At 47.6% G+C, this 19,988-nt stretch overlaps 1 protein-coding gene across 3 annotated transcripts in view; it reads right to left on the reverse strand.

Moving 5' to 3' along the window:
- Positions 1 to 1,176, reverse strand: part of Abcc8 (ATP binding cassette subfamily C member 8) — a 73,951-nt gene extending 72,775 nt beyond the window's left edge. For 2 of the 3 annotated variants that reach the window (XM_085682762.2, XM_085682761.2), the window contains exon 1: positions 980 to 1,175. In XM_085682762.2, the coding sequence (XP_085538888.1) occupies positions 980 to 1,127 (148 nt within the window). In that variant the 5' untranslated portion in view covers positions 1,128 to 1,175. Of the gene's footprint in view, positions 1 to 979 lie in introns of all 3 variants that reach the window. The other variant, XM_087901512.1, reaches the window with a different exon arrangement.
- Positions 1,177 to 19,988: the final 18,812 nt, after the last annotated feature.

The raw sequence follows: 19,988 nt of genomic DNA on the forward strand, positions 1-19,988 counted from the left end.
TTCCTTCTGCAGCAGCTTTTTATTTTTGAGACAGGGTCTAATGTTGCCCACACTAACCTTGAACTTTCTATGTAGCTGAGGATGGCCTTAAATTCCCTGATCCTCCTGCCTCCACCTCCCAAGAACTGAGATTGCCAGTGTAGCCCAGTTCAGCAACTTCTTACTAATCGGTTTGATGGCCACCTCAAAGGATTTTTAAGATTTGTTGTTTCTCTTAATTAAAGTAAAGGAACATTTGAGGAATGCGTCAACACCCTCTATGAAGAGAGCTGATTGGCCTGGGGGAATCAAGGTCTTGGGAGAGGAGGGGACCAGAGTGAAGAGGATTGTCCTGACTGGGGCGCCCAACTTTGTAGACCACTTTCTGGCAAGTGCGCTGGAAGTCGAAGGGGTTGCTAAATCCCATCCAAGCTGATCCAAGGTCCTGGGGAAGTTGCACTCCGAAGACTCGGGCTTTGTGGGGTAGTGGGGTACCGGCACCTCAAGTCTATCTCCTCGTCCAGCATGCACTAGATCCCAGGCCCAGGAGACGCTTCTGCACACGGTCCAGTCACGCCGGGACAGAGCGGGGCTCGCGGGGCTCGCGGGCCTTCACCACCAACCTCCCCTGGGGCAGCCTGCGCTCCGGTCAGAGTCCCGCTTTGGCGGTGACAGTACGGGCCTGGAGAAGGGGTTACCCGGCTCCCGACGCTGCACCACTCAGGGTGTGGTCGAACCCCTCACGACCTTCCCCGCTCGTGAGGGGCCTCATCCCTGGTCAAGCCCTGCGGTGACAAAACTTGGGGACCCCTTGAGTCGTGAGTGCCCGTTGTGTTCGGCGCGGGTTCAGGGATGGGGGAAGGGTACAAGAGCGGAGACGCAGAGCAGAGGACCTAGGGAGACTGGCGAGCGGGTGCCGGACCGCCGGGGCCGCGCTCCAACCCCGGGCCGCGCGCCCTTCCCCCGCGCGCCCTCCCTCCTTCCGCCGCGGCGCGCTCACCGATGAAGAGGATGGGGAAGGTGATGAAGAGCAGGAAGACGTGCGGGACCACGTTGAGCGCGTCCACAAAGCAGCCGTTGTTGAGGACTCCCTGGTCCACCCGGTAGGCGGCCGAGTGGTTCTCGGTGCCGCAGAAGGCCAAGGGCATGGCGGCGCGCGCACGGGCTCGGTCCGGGCTCCACGCGCCTCCCGCGCCTCTGTTCCTCGCAGCTCCCAGGCCTCCTGCATGGCCCGCCCCGCCCCGTCCCGCCCCGCCCCCACCTGCCGCTGGGCCCCGCCCCATCCCGCCCCGCCAGCTGCTCTGGTGGGGTGAGGGTGGGGTCTCACCCAATGCGCACGTACCTGGGTGAGCAGACTCCGTGGTGTCTCAGTGGGAGTCATAACCAAGATGATCCGAATGAGCCCGTAGTGCGTGGATTTGGGATTCCCGAAAGTAAATCCTCCCAGCATGGCCCAGATGGATGTACGGAGATCAGAGGGATCCCCATGGGAACAGAGTAGCACAAGCCCCGCACCGGATTTGGTCCAGAGATACTGTGAAAAACTTAAACTTAGGAGAGTGCTTGGGAATTTTTCAAGTGTCTTTGGCACGAGGTTGCAGAGGGAACTCAGGGCCGGTACTGATCTTTCCCATAAAGAAAGCAAGGTGGTTGGTTACATGACCGACCCAAAGTCTCCTTGATAGCTAGTGAAAAGCTAGCCTAAATCCAGTTTCTCTGTCTTTGTGATGATACACATGCATGCATGCATACATACATACATACATACATACATATGTTCACAATATATGTGAAATATTCACGTATATATATATACACGCACAAGTTTTATTCAAATACAATGCTATTTTATAGATGAGACTTAAGCATCCATGAATTTGGGTATCTAACAGACACCCTGGAAAAAAATTCCCCATCCCAGTGGCAATTTTACATGTATAATACACACCCAAATTACTAAACACCTACACTAAGCAGAACTACTTTCATCTCTTTTATCTTTATAATCCTATGAAATATACCTATTTTAAATTTTTAGCTTTTTTTACATCCCGACCGCAGTCCCCACCCCTCCGCCCAGTCCCTCCCAAGTTCCTTCTCTCCACCCCCATGCACTCCTCCTCAGTTTCTCTTCAGAAAAGGGCAGACCATGGTGGTTATCAACCAGCCATGGCAGATCAAGTTGCAGCAAGACTAGGCACCTCCTCTCCTATTAAGGCTGGACGTCGGGAGGAAAGGGTCCCAAAGCAGGCAACAGAATCAGAGGCAGCCCCTGCTCCCACTGTTAGGAGTCTCACGGAAAGAACAAGCTACACACCAGTCATGCAGCCTCCCTGGTTTGTTGTCTGTTCAGTCTTTGTGAGCCCCAAGGAGCCCAATTTAGTTGATTCTGTGGTTTTTCTTGTATCTTTGACTCCTCTGACTCCTACAATTCTTCCTCCCCCTCTTCTATAGGATTCCCTGAGTTCCACCTAATGTTTGGCTGTAGATATCTGCATTTGCTCCAATCAGTACCTGGACGAATCCTCTCTGATCACTACTGGCTAGGCAGCAAACTATGAGTATAGCAGAATATCATTAAGAATCATTTCATTGACTTTTCTTTTTTTTGCCAGTCATGTTTGGTTCTATACTGGGTCTCTGAGTTGTCTGGCCTCTGGGTACTGGCCCTCCATGTAGTGTCAGGGATAGGCTCCCTCTAATGGTGTGGGTCTCCAGCTGGACAAGTCATCGGTTGGTCACTCCCACAATTTCTGCATCACCTTTACTCCAGTACATCTTGTAAACAGGACAAATTGTAGGTCAAGGAGTTTGAGGCTGGGATGCTGTCCAAACAGCTCCACTGGAAGTTTTGCCTGGTTACTGGAGATGGCCAGTTCAGACTCTATATCTCCTTTGCTAGGGGTCTTAGCTAGGGTCACCCTCATAGATTCCTGGGAGTTTCCATTACACTGGATTTCTAGCTTGTCACAGAGATGCCCCCCCATTCCAGTTGTCTCTCCTAGTACTCTCTCCCCCCATCCTCTCCCCACATGATCCCTCCGGTTCTCATCCCCACTCGGAACCCCCATCCAGTAGCAATGTCTGTTCTATTTCCCCTTCACAGCGAGATTAGTGCATCCCCTCCTTGTTACTTAACTTCTCTAGGTCTGTAATTGTAACATGGTCATCATTTACTTTACGGTTAATATCCACTTATAAGTGAGTACATACCATATTTGTCTTTCTGGGTCTGGGTTACCTCACTTTGAATGATCGATGCTAGTTCCATCCATTTGCCTGCAAATTTCATGATGTCGTTGTTAACAGCTAAGTAATACTCCATTGTGTAAATGTAGCACTTTTTTTTATCTGTTCTTCAGCTGAGAGATATCTCATTTGTTTCCAAGTTCTGGTTATTATGAAAAAAGATGCTGTGAACAAAGTTGAGCAAGAGTCCTTGTGGTATGATTGAGCATTCTTTGGGTATATCTCTAGGAGTGGTATAGCTGGGTCTTGAGGTAGATCAATTTCCAATTTTCTGAGAAGCAACCATATTGATTTCCAAAGTGGCTGTATAAGTTTGCAGTCCCGCCAGCAATGGAGGAGTGCTCCCCTTGTTCCACATCCTCTCCACCATGAGCTGTCACTTGTTTTTTAGATCTTGGCCATTCTAATAGATGTAAGATGGAATCTCAGAGTCGTTTTGATTTATATTTCTCTGATGGTTAAAGATAATGAACATTTTTAAAGTGCTTCTAGGCCATTTGATATTGTTCTGTTGAGAATTCTCTGTTTAGATCTGTAACCCAATTTTTAATTGGATTATTTGGTTTGTTAATGTCTAGTTTATTAAGTTCATTAGATATTTTGGATATCTGCCCTCTGTCTGATGTGGGGCTAGTGAAGATCTCTTCCTACTCTGTAGACTGACATTTGGTCCTAATGATGGCATCCTTTGCCTTACAGAAGCTTCTCAGTTTCATGAGGTCCCATTTATTAATTGTTGCCCTCACTGTCTGTGCTACTGGTGTTATACTGAGAAAGCGGTCTCCTGTGTCAATGTCAACGCTATTTCCCACTTTCTCTTCTATCAGGTTCAGTGCATATGAATTTACATTGAGGTCTTTGATCAATCTGAACTTGAGTTTTGTGCAGGGTGATAGATGTGGATCTATTTGCATTCTTCGACATGCTCACATCCAGTTAGATCAGCACTATTTATTGAAGATATTTTCTTTTTTCTATTGTATAAATTTGACTTCTTTGTCAAAAATCAAATGTTCATAGGTGTGTAGATTTACCTCTGGGTCTTTGATTTGATTCCATTAACCAATCTGTCTGTTTTTATACCAGTACCATTGGTTTATATTACCATTGCTCTGTAGAACAGCTTGAAATTGGGGATGGTGATACCTCAGGAAGTTCTTTTATTGTATGGGATTGTTTTAATTATTCTAGGTTTTTATTTTTCCACATGAAGTTGAGTATTGTTCCTTCAAAGTCTGTAAAGAATTGTGTTGGAATTTTGATAGCAATTATCTTGAATCTGTAGATTGCTTTTGGTAAGATCCCTACTGATCCATGAGCATAGGAGATCGTTCCATCCTCTGATATCTTCTCCAGTTTCTTCTTCAATAACTTGAAGTTCTTGCCACACAGGTCTTTCACTTGCTTGGTTAGAGTTACCCCCAAGATATTTTATATTATTTGTGGTTATTGTAAATGGTGTTGTTTCCATGATTTCATTCTCAGCCCATTTATCGATTGTATATAGAAGAGCTACTAATTTTTTTGAGTTAATATGATATCCAGCTACTTAGTTGAAGGTGTTATTCAGCTGTAGGAGTGCCCTGGTAGAGTTTTGGGGATCACTTATGTATGCTATCATATCATCTGTAAATAGCAGTACTTTGATTTCATCCTTTCCGATTTTTTCTTTATGATCTCCTTTAGTTGCTTTTACTTGTGAGCGAAATGGAGAGACAGATATATAGAGACAGACAAAGAAAAACAGGTACATATGCTTGTGCCAGCAGAAGTCAGAATAGAGCTTGGAGGCCCTGAAGCTGGAATCACTGGTGGTTGTGAGGCTGTCTGGCATGGGTGCTGTTGGGAACAGAACCCAGGGGCTCCGCAAACCCCGTGGGAGTCTTCTTAACCACCAATACATCTCTCCAGTGCCTGATAGTTTTTCATTGTCAGTTTGCTACAATGTAGAATCAATTAAGATCCTCAGTGGAGGAATTGCCTAGATAAGTCTGGCCTGTGGGCATGTCTGTGGGGAACTGTCTTATTAATTAATGTAGGAAGACCCAGCCTGCTGTGGGCAACACTAATTCATGGGCAGGGCCCTGGTCTGTATAAGAGTGGAGAAAGTTAGTTCTTCACTAAGAGAGAAAGAAAGCGAGGTGCATGTGTTTATCCTTATTGCTCTTACCTATGGATGTGATGCTTTAAGTGTCTGTATGTTTCCACGCTATTGCTGTGGGCTCTGTAATTCTCTTCTTCTTCTTCTTCTTCTTCTTCTTCTTCTTCTTCTTCTTCTTCTTCTTCTTCTTCTTCTTCTTCTTCTTCTTCTTCTTCTTCCTCTTCTTCTTCTTCTTCTTCTTCTTCTTCTTCTTCTTCTTCTTCTTCTTCTTCTTCTTCTTCCTCTTCTTCCTCCTCCTCCTCCTCCTCCTTCTTCTTCTCCTCCTCCTCCTCCTTCTTCTTCTCCTCCTCCTTCTCCTCCTTCTTCTCCTCCTTCTCCTCCTCCTCTTCCTCCTTCTTTCTCTTCCTCTTCCTCCTCTTCTTCATCATTGATGGGATCTTGCTATGTAACCCTGTGTGGTCCAGATTAGCCTCAAGCTCACAATAACCTTCCTGCCCTAGGCTGAATTTTTCTCCACATTTTCTGCAGTATCCTTTGTTTGTGCAGTTACATATAGACATATAGACATATGTGCAGTTACATATAGACAGCTATACTGTCTCTTTTGGTTGGTTAGTCACAGAAGTATAACATTTTAGGCATCTGGGGACTGCACCATAACCGGGCACCTTACTAGACTAGACTGCCTGCTGCTGCCGTTGGCATCTCAGTTCATATCATCCACCACAGGCTCTGCTGTGGACTCAGTGGTGGCATCACCCAGTGGCATTTCTCAGAGCATGTTCCCACCATGATGCAGCATATGACCGTACAGGATTCCTTGTTCTGACTCTGTCACAACTTCTTGGGTGGTTTGGGACCAGTCACCTTTCTGAGCTTTAAATTCCTCATTTCTTAATGAAAAAAAAAAGTCATATGGGTTGGGATTAGATCACCGCTACAACGGAGCTTTGCATGTGGGGGCGGCAGGTTCTCTGTGGTCGTTCAGTGTCCACCACAACCCTACACTTGCCTCTCCTGGGCTGTGAAATTAACCAACGGTGTGGTCCATAAAGTTCTAGTGAAGAGAGCTGCAGGTGGGCTGAAGAGTGTTTAGTGTGCAGTCTTAGAGGCCTCACCTAAGGGCCATACACCGTGCAGCCGCCCTGGACATCTACTCCAACCATCTAGCCCTAAAGTGAGACCACACAGCCCACTGCCTGACACATGGTTTGGGAGTTCCTTTGGAAAGCATGATGTCAGCTGCCCAAGGAGGCGTGATGAGATTGCTCTGAATCAACTCAGCAGTGTGGAATCACCTCACATGCTCACCAGTACAGGGCCACTGAAAACACAAGCAAAGAGCAGAGCACTGTCCTTCCCGGGGCTGCAGTGGACGAGCATGGAGAATGAAGGGGGCTACACACTGGGATGGAAACGTCTTCCAGACATAGACACGGAGGAGCACACAGTATGCGGCACTCTTTAACGATGAGAAAGACTTGCTTGTGTCTATACAGTGAGGGGTGGCCTCCGGGCTTGTTCACTCTGGGGCCCTGCCAGTTCTCTTACAGAAGACTGAAAGTGTGCTCTAAGCAAGAGTACCCCACTTTGAGAATTCACAACATGCTCTGGCAGAAAACTGACCTGAATTTAGGGGTTCGATTCTTAGCTGCTGGCAGGCAGGGTAGGCATGCCTCTTCTGGTGCTGATGTGGCTCTCTGGGTGACTAGTGCTCACTGGCAGAGCACTTCCTCATGATGATAATGCCAACAATGGGATAGGTGGCAATTCAGGAAATGAATCTTTTCACTCATCCCAGCCAACAATAGACTGGTAAAGAACAAAAGCAAATTCAATGTGTATCCATGGTATTGTATTTAGTTATATTTTGCTGTGACAGAAAGAATCTAAGGAAGAGAGAGTCTGAGGGTACAGTGCACTGTGGCAGGGAGGTGTGGCAGCAGGAGTGTGAGGTGCCCAGAGGCCTGGCTCCTCTTTGGGGATTGCCGATCCTGTCACACTGTTTGTGTTGAACCGTCACCCCTATGCTGTAGAACGTGACAGAAGTACAGAGAACAACATAGGGCTATTGGTACCGATGGAGAAAGACACGTCCTCCTGCTCCTTTACTGCTGACTGTGATGCCTGGCCAGGTGGGGAGCACACAGGCAGTGCTTCTGTGGTTCCGCAGAGGAACTGAGGTGAGACAACTGAGGTAGAGACAAACATTCTGCCTGGAACTTTGGGAGCAGCAGTGTCTGCTCTCCCCGACATACTCTGCCCAGCATCGGGAGAGAAGAGAAAGTTCTAGACAGATGGTGCCTCGCGACCTGCTTCAAGGAGAGATGGCTGGGGACCCAACCGCCAACGATGATGTGTGTAGACTGTATGAGGTAATCTATATAGGTCAGGCAAGCTTCCCTCACCCCAAGGAGAAGCCACAGACTGGTGGAGACCGGGGACCCTCAATCGTACATGAATGGAGGGTTGATGCAGGAGCAAGAGGCAGCCTGCCCCAGTCTTGACACCATAAAACCAGAGCCATGGCAAAGGAGCTCATAACAGCAATCAAGACTAACATTTGCTTTCTCTTGGCCTATTGAGATGAGGGATGTTTATACAAATTAAAATTTTGCTTTTGCTAGTTAAAGTTGTTTGAGACAGGGTCTTATGTAGGCCAGGATCGCCTCAAAACTTGCTGTCTTAGTCAGTGTTCTTTTGCTGTGAAGAGAACCATAACCACAACAACTCTAATAAAAGAAAACATTTACCTGGGGCTCACTTACGGTTTCAGAAGTCTAGTTCATTATTTCCATGGCAGGAAGCATGGCGGCAGGTAGACAGACCTGGTGGTGGAGAATTAGCTGTGAGTTCCACACCCAGATCTACAGGCAACAGGAAGAGAGAGACTCTGGACTTGATAAGGGCTTTTGAAAGCTCAAAGCCCCAGATCTACAGGCAGCAGGAAGAGAGAGACTCTGGGCTTGATATGGGCTTTTGAAAGCTCAAAGCCCACCACCAAGGCTACACTTCCTAATCCTTTCAAATAGTGTCACTCCCTGGTGAGCAAGCATTCCCGGCTATGAGCCCATAGGGGCTGGTCTCATTCAAGCCATCACACTTCATTCGTAGCCAAGGCTGGCCTTGAAATCCTGATCTTCCTGCCTTAGCTTCCTTAGGGCTGGGTTTACAGGCACACGTCACCACAAACAGCATTGCTACTGTTTTGGTCTAAGAGGCAATCTCTCTAGGGTCACCCAGCCAAGAATGACAACTCCCATGCACAAGCTACCTTATGGTTTGAGTGTCAAGAGGTTCCATATGTTTTAACTTTCAGTTCCCATCTATTTTGCGAAGTTGTGGAACCTTCAGGAAGTGGGGGCTAGCTGGAGAAAGTGAGCTGCTGGAATGCAGCAGAGGTCTAGCCTTGCTTCCTGTCCCTCCCTCTATTTCCACACTGCTGCTACAACATGACCAGCCACCTCGGGCTCTACCACCAGGGTTCCCCTACAATGATACACTGTAACCCCTCAAACCATGAGCCAAAATAACCTTTCAGCCTTGTAGAAGGCCGCAACCATATTCTCCATCATAGATGGCGCTGCACCGCCAGGTGAGCTAGAAAGCTCACATGTGTTGGTATTTTTTCACTATTTCCGAGGCATTTATCTGGGATTATGGACAACTGACCAATCCAAGAGTGACATGTCCGAAGCAGGGTCTGTTTCCTTTATAAGGGATGGGTTCCATCTTATCTGGGCCCCCGATGCTCTGTTCATTATACATTTTTTAAATGACAGCACAGCCTATACCATGAAAAACAGAGACCCTCAATCAGTTATCTACCACAGTGGCTACAGCCCTGGATCAACAGGCTACCATAAATACATCTATTAGAGGTAAAATAATGATTCTTAATTAAATAATTAACCTAGTACAAAAACAGGCGGATATCTTATGGCAGCTGCCCAATTGGACTGTGAATGAAAAACTCCAGCCTTATGTGTGACCAATGTACCATATAAAAACTTTATAAAAATGGCTAACTTGTCCCGAAAATTGTCTTTGTATCTTGCAGAAAAATTTTGATGATTTGCTGTCCTCCTTGAGATGGTCCATCATGACAATCAACTCCACGCGAATGGACATAAGCCTGGCCAAAGAATTCCAGTCCTGGATTGTGTCCTTCATCTCCTACTTCAAAGAATGGGTGGGGGTTGGAATGTTTGGAACGGTCCTGCTATGGAATAGTGTTTCTCCTCTGGATGGTCTGCTGACTCAAATCCCAAAGTCTTAGGGATAAAGTGGTTTTTGCACAGCGCTGGCTGCCCTGGAACAGGGAGCCTCTACTGATATGTGGTTATCTATGTTAAAGCAGTAAGGTTTATGCCAACCAGCTCCTGCACCCCTAGGACAATGGTCCATTGCACAGGGTGGAGTGCTTGGCTTAGCTAGCCCTGAAGGTTGTCGAGCTGAAGAACATCGCACAGAGAATGGCCCTCTCTGAGAGATAAGTCGCTCTGCATAAGGGTTTCCTGCCGTATGTTCCCTTTCCCAGAAAAATGGCAGAGGGCAGGCCGGATAGGTTCCAGGTGTCATGAGCCTAGGGACAGATTCCGTGTAAGCCCATTTTAATGTTTTCATTTTGGGAAGTGCGACCTCTATCTTTACCTTCCTAGGGAGTTGCCTTTCTGCTAAGAAGTAAAATTAGGGGGAGATGTAGAAGGCCGCAACCACACTCTCCACCATAGATGGCGCTGCACCGCCAGGTGAGCTAGAAAGCTCACACGTGTTGGTATTTTTCCACTACTCCCAAGGCATTCACCTGGGATTATGGACAATTGACCAATCCAAGAGTGACACGTCCGAAGCAGGGTCTGTTTCCTTTATAAGGGATGGGTTCCATCTTATCTGGGTCTCCGCCATGTTGGCTGATGCCCGCTCTCCCAAGGGGCATTAAAGCTTTACTGCAGAAGTATCCTATGTGTACCGCGTGGTTCTTGCTGGCGAGATGGTAGCGCGGGACACAGCCTGGTTAACTGCTGAGTATAGTTAAGGACAAGTGCAGATTCTTGTTTGTTTGGATTTTTTTTTTGGTTGTTGCTGTTGTTATTGTTGTTTTTAAATCAGATTCTTATTTCTTTTAGAGAACTCTTTCAAGGTTCTCTTCTTGTCTTTGCAGGAAAATAGAAAATAACCATTTTCAAGATGTCAAAAGACCTTGGACATCTAGATGCCTAAAGAAGAAGATATAGCTATCCAGAAAAAATCACCAAGCAAAGAAAAATCCAATTTATAATTTCAGTATTCTCTGCAGGGTAAAATCTCACTAACTGGACACACATATCTCCTTACTTCTCAATCTAATGGTAGTCCCGACTCACTTAAAAATCAAAGCTGGCTTTGGAGTTGGACAGTGGCTATCCTTCTCTAAAGCCAGGCATGTTGTTAAAAGAAAAATCCAGAGTTTCTGTCTCATATCAGGAGAGTACCTGGTGTGGGACAGAAGGAAGACAAATATCTAGGGACTAAGGTAATCAAAACTCTGCTTTCAAAAATCCTACTTCACCCCATACCTATTTCTGTCTCTATGGTACCTTTCTTTGAATACATGTCTATTGAAATTCAAACTTTTTGTTTTAGTATGAATGATGTTTAAGTTTTCCACAGTGAACAATAAATTTTCCTACAGTAATCTCTGAAGTTCCATGAAGAAGATGGGGCCCCACAGCAACAATTCCACCTGACGCATAGATTGCCACTCAGCTGATAGTTCCACTTAAGGATCAGCTTTGGACATCAGACTGCTCAGGACAGTTTTGAGGAGGCTAGCTGAGATGATCCAGCCTAACGAGGCTAGCTGAGATGATCCAGCCTAACAAGGCTAGCTGAGATGACCCAGCCTAACGGGGCTAGCTGAGATGAGCCAGCCTAACGGGGCCGGCTGAGATGACCCAGCCTCACAGACTGCTATAGCCCAGGACCTGAGACAAGCCCTGCACTTTCTCATTATGCAGAGACTGGGCAACAGATGATACAGCTATATCTCTCAGTACTTGACAATTAATCAATTTTCTTTTCTTTTCAGAACCCCTAAAGATGCCATCGTCAAGATACCCTAAAGATTCGAGGCTAGTCCAGTGATGTGAGAGCCTGTGATGGGTTGCCTGCTCCCTCTCCTCCACCCAAAGCAACAGAATCCTTAGGTGAAGCTGGTGAGGACACCGTTCTCTGGCCTCTGGTGCCTGCCGCAGGCAGGCTCCGTGTCAGCCTGGAGGACTGACCCAAAGATGGACTGAGACCAGTGCTCCGCCTCCTCCCATAACTGTCATCCGTCCTAGAGAGTGAGAGTGTGGGTGTCTGGCCAGCTATGGGACCATGGGCACATCAACCTCTCTAAGCTTCAGCTATAAGCAGGAGGAATCATCTCTCTCATGTGGCTCACAGGTCAGAAACCACGGCAGAAGAAGGGTGGGACATTCCTACTTGAATGCCCAAGAGACTGAGTTTAAAAAATTTAGCCCCTACCCAGTGTCACGGCCTTACTGGCTTGGTCACCACCTCTCTGTGAGGCCCATGGTGGGAGCATCATGACCTGTGGCAAGCCCACAAGTATGATATGGTAAATGCACAGCTGACAGAGCTGCGGGACTCTCCACGGGAAGTGTATACGTACACTCTGCCCAGAGGACCCGTTTGTGCAGAGCTATGGGGACATCTGTCCTTTGGATAAGTCACTGTCAATTCTGTAAAACTCTTGTGAAATCGTGGCATTTCTCCCGTCTATAGTATTCCAGCAGTGTATAAACCTGAGGTTTCCTGTAGGGCAACTGGATACCTCCCCCCCACCCACATACATATACACACACACCATGAAGTCATGGTGGGGAAAGGATTTATTCAGTCAAGCCTTTGTTCTCACAGTCAAATCTACATAAAATAGTCCCCCACAAACCTTCCTTATTGACAGTAGTCGCTGATAAGAAAGGAGCCTCATACAGGAGGTAACATGTCTGTTCTAACAGCAGACTCAGGAAGGTGAAATCTACTGGTCTTCTGCTCTGACGTAACAGGCTACTAATATTCTGTGTTACCCTTTACCTTGGTTTCAACTAATATAGGATCATAACCCAGGACATTAACTGTTTATGCCGGAAAAAGGCCTGAGTCGCTAAAATTAGCTTCAAAGAGAAAAATTCTCACCCTGCTGGAATCAACAGCAGGGTCCCCAAAGAGATTGCTTTTAACTCAACCAGCTAGATGCTAATGCAAATCAAGCACGCAGGTTAGTATAGCTACCAAGGCTGTGTTCTCAGCTGCAGGGGAACCTCACAGCCATGCTCCCTCTGAGAAATAAGGCGCCTCCTTGCCAGATCCACAGGTTTCTTGTGGCTCTGTGAACATGCATGCTTGATACTCTTGTTGCCGCCTATGGGACTGCTAGCTTGTCTGTACGCCCATATAAACTGGAAGTTCTGTGGACATCACCCCTCATGCCCTTACCCTTATGCTGCTCTCCTTCCTCTTTCCATCTTCCCAAGGAATAAAGAAACGTGCAGGAAAAACATCAGTTTATTTTACCCCTCAGATCCTGTCCGAACCAGTTTTCATTTGTCATAGAAGTCCTGTTCTGAACCCAGGAGAGAAACAAACAGAGAGGGAAGCTCAGTAGTCCAAGGTCCCTTTCAGAATAGGTGACTGTGTCCAGTTTCCTTCTTGGGGCATTCTTCTGAGAACGGGTATCTAGTATGGGTAGGGTAAAAAATCAAGGCAAAAAGAAGGGTAGGAGTCAGCTGTATGGAGGAGGTTGTGACACAGAGTGTGGCCGTAAAGACAGCTCTGGAAGCAGTGTTCACAGAACAAGCCCTGCTTCTTATTTAGCTTGTAACTTCTTTGTTGCCAAGGACTAAATGTTTCAAGTCTCCCAATCCTAATGCGCAGGACAATGACATTCGGAGCCAGGGTCTTTTAGTCACAAGGGACTCACCTCCATGATGAGACTCATACTTTATAAGATGCCCGCGAACATTCATTGACATTCTCCCTAATGTCGGTTACAGGGAGAAAACTGCCTTCTGGGAGAAAGCAGGCTTCGACAGGCATCAAATCTCTTGGCTTCCTGGCCTTGGACTTTGCAGTCACCAGACCCACACAAGAAATAAGGCTGTTGTTCTAGGCCACCCAATTTATGGTACCTTTATCACTGGAACCTATGGACTTAGACACTTGTGCACTGGTGATGGTGGATGTATGAGCATCTTAAGGCGGGGCAGCCCCGTGACTGATTCTGTGTAGCTGGAAGCCCCTTCACTGAAGACTCCTCAGCTCAAGTGGACGGCGACCTTGAGGCTGACTCACAGCCGTGAGCTGACATTTATCTGCTCTACAATTGTATTGTTGAAGTGCTCCCACATGGCCTATGTAGAGTCAAATCTGTTTTTAGCTGTAATGTGTACATTAAAAATTTAAATAGGTGAATATATTTAATATTAATATTAAGGTGAAGAGCAACCACGGTGGTTTAGAGAGAAATGTTACCCTTTCCTTGGGAGCTGGAAATTCATCCAATTCTTCTCCAGTTGCAAGAAACTAGCTTCTGGGGGGAGGGGAGTTAGGGTGCTGGGTGGACAGGATGGGGTGGAGGTATTGCTCATCTAACTGGAGAAATAACCTGGTTCATCTGGGTGCTATAAACTGTATAGTGAGAAAGTCAGCAAAGAACATTCATTCTGTAGTTGCTGTGTGCGGGTTGGGTTCCTCTGTCACAGCAAAGCGAGTGATACTGTGTTCTTGGGAAACAGGCCCAGAGAAGCTAAGTGACTTTTCATAGCTCACACAGCCCAGTAAGATGCAGGACATTTATCTACTGGAACACAGTTTGGTCCTAGTGGCTCTTGAAGTGCCCCTGACCATCAGCATTAATTGGTCCATTTTCAGGACAACCCCAACCTATGGCGTCTGGAAGGGAAGCACCCAAACTTTCCCTCGGGTGATGGGCATGCTGAAGTGGGAGAGTCACAGCCTCCCGGCTAGGGACAACAGGTAGTCTCTGCTCTCAGCTTATGGTCTGGCTGGGGAAAGAAGATAAAAGTGAAGGGCGGTGAAGAGGAAAAGAGAAAAGAAAGGGGAGGGAGATCAGTGCTTGGAGACGCAGCTTGCTGAGAACTTGAGGGTAACGCGGTGGTGGTGGATGCCCAGTCTGCCGAGATGAAGAGAGGAAATTACGAAAGCTCTGCTGAAGTGTACACACATGTGGAGCTGGGACGTGTTTTCCAGACACACTAGTGAGCTTGTGAGTCTTGGCATGACAATGTACTCTGAGAAAGGTGGTGGAGCGGGATGTGGGAGGGGACAGCCTGCTGATGCTCTAGAGTGTCCAACTGAGGCCTTCCCCATATAGACTCGACCCTGCCAACAAGCCGCTTGTGACGCCAAGATGTCCTTGCTGTGAGGATAGCATCTCTGCTCTCCTGCCCTCCAACACCCAGCTTCTGAGCTCTCAGTACTGCCTTCAAGTGTCCCTTCCTACTGAAGGTTTCCATGCCCCCGACACAAAGGTGGGTCCCCTGAAAGGTCCCCCTCTAGCCCCAGCCCTCTGTTGGGTTTCCAACATTGCCAGCATGGCAATGGTCCCCACTTGGGTCAGTCTCCCCTGCTGGGCAGGGAGAGCTGTAGGGCTGGGTTGAGACGCATGAGGTGTTGGCTATGGCATAGAGCTGAATAATCCCAATCAATATTTGCTATTGGATGAATGAATGCGTGGACAGATGAGTGACTGACTCCATCAGGGGCAATGTTTTCCCTCCGGCTGTGACAGCTGTTTGCTTGCTCAGCGGAGTGGAAGTGGATGTTTATGAACTCATTCCGGCTTCCTCAGTGACACACATTACGTCACCAGGCACGTTCTCTTCTTGCTTTCATCAGGTGACTCTTAACTCTTTAGTGATGCATTTGTACTAAGCGCCTACTGTGTGCTGGACAGTATACAAATTACTGGAGAAAAAGTGGGGTGCATCGAAGGAGCTTTCTCTTCTTTTGGGGAGTTCCCAGTAACTCACTATTTAGGCTTTTGTTTAGTGTGTGTGTGTGTGTGTGTGTGTGTGTGTATACCTATTTATGTGTGAGTCTGGGCACACACATGTAGGATCTGAGAACAACCTCTAGTGTTTGTCCTCACTTTTCATCCTCTTTGGTATGGAATACCTCTGTTGTTCTCTACTGTGGACACCAGGCTGGGCCGGAAGCTTCTGGAGATTCTCCACCTCTCACCTCACTATGACTGAGATTGCAGACTCGTCCACTCGACTCTGTGGGTCCTGGAGATCTGAACTCAGGCCCTCATGTGTGCACGGCACGGCATGTGCTTTACCTATTGAGCTGTCTCCCCAGTCCCACACTTAAGGCTTTGTTTCTTCTGTTTAATTGTCAAGGTGGCTATAAGCTCGTGTGAGTCAGAAGCACTTTTGAAACTCTCATGAAAGCTTTGGAGTCCCTCGCTAAACCTCTCAACGACTCTGATTTGGAAACAACGGCCCGAGGAGGCGGCCAGGTGCTGGGCTGAGTCAGCGGTTTTGCTCTGCGTCAGGTGACATCTGGCCCTGTGGTACCTGTAGGCTGAAGGATAGGACCTGCACAGTAGGCTTGGCTCCCTGGCCCCAGAGTCCCCTTACCTGATAGAGAGCCTATAGTCAGAATGGTCAGCTGTGCCAATGCAGGCAGAGGGAGCGTCTCTAAAGTCACTGCTTTCCCAGTATGCCCCTGAGGACCTGCTGATCTCCGTCCCCCTCCCACCAGCGCATTTCACGCCTATGTGTGTAGGAAGCCCTGGGACCTCTGGAGACTCGGTGTGGAGTCAGATGACTTGGCGTCTACTTCCCCTGAAGATGTTTTGCTCTTTGAGGATCAGTTCTGTCCCAAAGGGCTCAGAAGGCACACGTCTGTGTTTGTGCCTGCTGCGGCAGCAGTCTCAGAGGGCTAGCTGGATACGCCTTCAGTGGAGAGCAGCACAAAGGGCGGGTGAACTCAGGAGGGGGGCTGCTCACACTGTTCCTCACAGCTAAGGGCAGACTAGGGTATGCAGTATCCAGGCTTTAAAAGGGAGGGAGGGAGGGAATTGCAATTGCGGGCGGAAGGGCCACCTCAGTGGTGACGGTGCAGTGATGAAAGCCCTGAGTGCCACCCCCAGCACATAGCACGAATGTGTGAACGATGAGAGCGCGCGCTCGTGTGTGTGTGTGTGTGTGTGTGTGTGTGTGTGTGTGTGCAGTTGATACAGCTCAGTGGGTAAAGGCGCTTGCCACCAAGCCTTATGACCTGAGTTGGATCTCATGGCACATGATAGAAGAAGAGAACTGACTCTTGGAAGCTTCCCTCCGACCTTCACACATGTACTATAGTACATGTATACCACATATACAAACATGCACACAAAAGAAATTAAATCGTAGTAAAAAAAAACCTTTTAAACATTTTAATGAATATGTGTTAACCATACAACATTAGGAGATTGCATTTGTGGATCTAATGCTCTTCAATAATATCCAGTCCCTTTGTCTCTCTTGTGTGTTTTGGTTAAACTCAGATGTAGCTCAGGCTGGCCCCAACGCACTGAACTTGACACCTAGCTGAGGATGCCCTTGAGCCAGTTCTTCTGTCTCTCCCTCCAGAGGGCTGGACTACAGGTGTGCGCTGACACAGGGGTGGGCTTCCTCTGTCCTCCTCATTATCTTGTCCTCTTTTTCACCTCCCTTCTACTTGAGGAATTTTAGTAAGCCAAATAAACCTATCACAAAGAGGCACCATGCTGGAGAAGTCCACTTGGAGGAGGAACCTCCACTAGGCATACAGGGAGAGAGGGGATGATGGTTGCCAGGGGCTCTGTGGATTCAGGTTAAAATAAATGAAGACAAATATTTAAAACCCAGCATACACATATGAGCATGTGTGAGAGCATATATACTAAGCCAATGGTAACCTACTCCCCTAGAGAAAGGGTAAGAGTGTGAGTGAGTGAGTGTGTGTGTGTGTGTGTGTGTGTGTGTGTGTGCAAGGCTCTGCACTGAGCAGGAAAGTGGGCCCTCAACTGACACAGGTGCAGATGAGGGCCCAGAGTCAGGGTAAGGGACACCTTTTTCCCAGAGAGTGCCCTTAGGAAACTCCACCCTCAGGTGAGATGGTCCCAGCCTGCTCTCTGTGGCCTGAATCCCACATTCTTGAGAAGTTAATAGTGATCAGTGAGTCACAGGCTTTTCTAAAGTTCTTGTCCCTGTTCTTTTGACCGTCACAATCCTACTATGTGGCATCTTAGGACAAAGAGAACCAGGAAAGTGAGTAATAAATGTGACCAAGGGGGAGACATCAAGTCTCACTTCTCAGGGCAGTTGACTGGCTGTTGGAAACCCCATTGTCCCAGTCCTGGAGTCCTGAGTCACAGGGTCCACCCTTGTTTCCTCACAACCCCTGTGCCACCAGAAGCTGGGGACACAAACATGGGAAGAAGGGCTCCTCCCCGGCTGAGGGACAAGGGAAGGAAAGGCAGAGGAAGGCCCTTCTGAGTGGGGTCCTTTGCAGATGTCCTTAGCAGCATCTTGGGGGCCGCTTCCTTCCCGCTTTCCTTCTGAGCAGACCCTGCCTCTTTATGGAGTACACGTGGAACAGTGCTGACCTCGCTGGGTCATCAGGGCCGTCATGCTCTTCTTTGAGCTTCAAGGACAGAGGTGTAGTTACCAGCAGCCACCTTGGCATCTGAGAATGAGGCTGGTCAGAGTACGGCAGAGCCATGTAATGGTACGGTGGTTACTTTCGTGTGTCAGCTTGGTAGGCCGCAGCACTCAGACATTTGGGCAAACACATCAAGGTGCTTATCCATGAAGGTGTTTTTGAGACGGGATTAACATTTACAGTGAACTCTGGGTAATTGCCCTCCATAATGTAGTGGACCTTGTTTAATCGGTTCATAGTCTCAACAGGAAAAAAGCTTACAGGAGCTGGAGAGATGGCTCAGTGAGCAGGAGGGCTTGTTCAAGCTTTAGGACTCATGTTCAAATTCCCAGAACCTGTGTAAATAGCCAAGTGTGTGCCTCTGCATACATGTGTACATACACCACCACCCCTTCCCACGTGCACCTTAAAAAAATGCTGATATTTCCAAGGAAGAGAGCATTCTGCTGATGACCAGTCTGTATTTGCACTAAATATGGCCCCACTATGCTGGCATTAGAAATGCTTGAGCTTATTATTTAAAATTAACACAGCAAGGACTGCAGAGATGGCTTAGCAGTTTAGAGCATGGGCTGGTCTCACAGAAGACCCAGGTTTGATCCCCAGCACCCACATAGAGGCTTACAATCATCTATTAACTCCAGTTTCGGGGTATCTGCCGCCCTCTTCTGGCCGCGGAGGGCACTGCATGCATGTGGCGCACAGGCTGACAAAACACACATACACATAAAACATTAAAAATTTAAAAAGTAACATAATAACCAACTTAAAAGTTCTCCATATGTTTATATATAATGTGTGTATTTCACTGTGTGCAAGTGTGTGCGTGCACACTTGTGTGTGTGCACGAACACACTGTGTACATGTATGTTCCTTATTCTTTGGGGAAACTTTGGCTGATACAGGAATCCACAACAGGGTCCCAGTGCCTTTATTTCAGTATCAGGCTCTCCAGACTTCCTCAAACACTTCTGGATTATTTCCCAGTACTTAAACTGTCCTCTGGAGCATTTTTTTTTTTTTTGTCAGTTCCATCTCTAAGGTTCACAACTCACTGAGTTCTCAGCCATACCAAAAGAAACACCAGGCTTCCTTTCACAGACGGTCTAGGCTTTGAAGGGTGCACAGAAAGTTTCTGTGGGTTTGAAGATGATGCAACGAATAAAGCAGGCAAGCACAAGGATCCAGAGAAACCAGAGTCAGTGCTACCAGAGCCAAGGAGGCGACAGGTGGGAGACAGGGCTAGAGAAGTGGGCAGGGGCCAGGTGCTATGGGGCTTTAATAGCCAGGCAGGAGTCTGGACTGTCCTTCGGACACTACAAACAGTTCAGCTGTGGTCCTGTTGCAGTTTTAGCTTGTTCTGCAGTAGGGAGATCAGATGAAACAGACGGGAAACAGAAGCGAGGGAGTGGTTCCCCTGATGTTCCTGAAGACAAATTCCATGTGGCAGCCATGTGTTTCTCATTTCTTTGAAGCAATGCTCAGTCAGGGGAACCAAACTGTGGAGTTTGGACCTCAATCCTAGCTTGCCACTTGCTCCCTGTGAAAGCTCAGCCTTGATACGGGATGCTTGGTCTCAGTTTCCTACGGAAGATAACAGCAGCATCTCCCTCCCACAGTCCTTTGCACGGATGCTGTGACTCATTTAAGGTTTGGATCCCAGTACAGTGCTCCATGTAAGTATTTCCAATGTAAGTATCTCAACTGGTGACCAGTCATACTGCAGCTAATGTCCCATGATCTCCGCCTATGTCAGCTTTCTGTGACCGTAGGAAAATACCTGGAGCAATCAAATTAAAAAGAGGAAGGGTTTGTCTGAGCTCATGGATTTGGAGGGATCTATGATCGAGCAGATAGATTGCTTTCCAGCCTGTGGTGAGGCAGCTATAATGGCGGGAGCACCTCACAGAGGCGCCGGAGAGATGGAGGTCTAATAATCCTCATTTAGGAAACCACT

This window comes from Myodes glareolus, chromosome 24 (assembly GCF_982192425.1).
Source record: "Myodes glareolus chromosome 24, mMyoGla1.1, whole genome shotgun sequence".
NCBI classification, from domain to species: Eukaryota; Metazoa; Chordata; class Mammalia; order Rodentia; family Cricetidae; genus Myodes; species Myodes glareolus.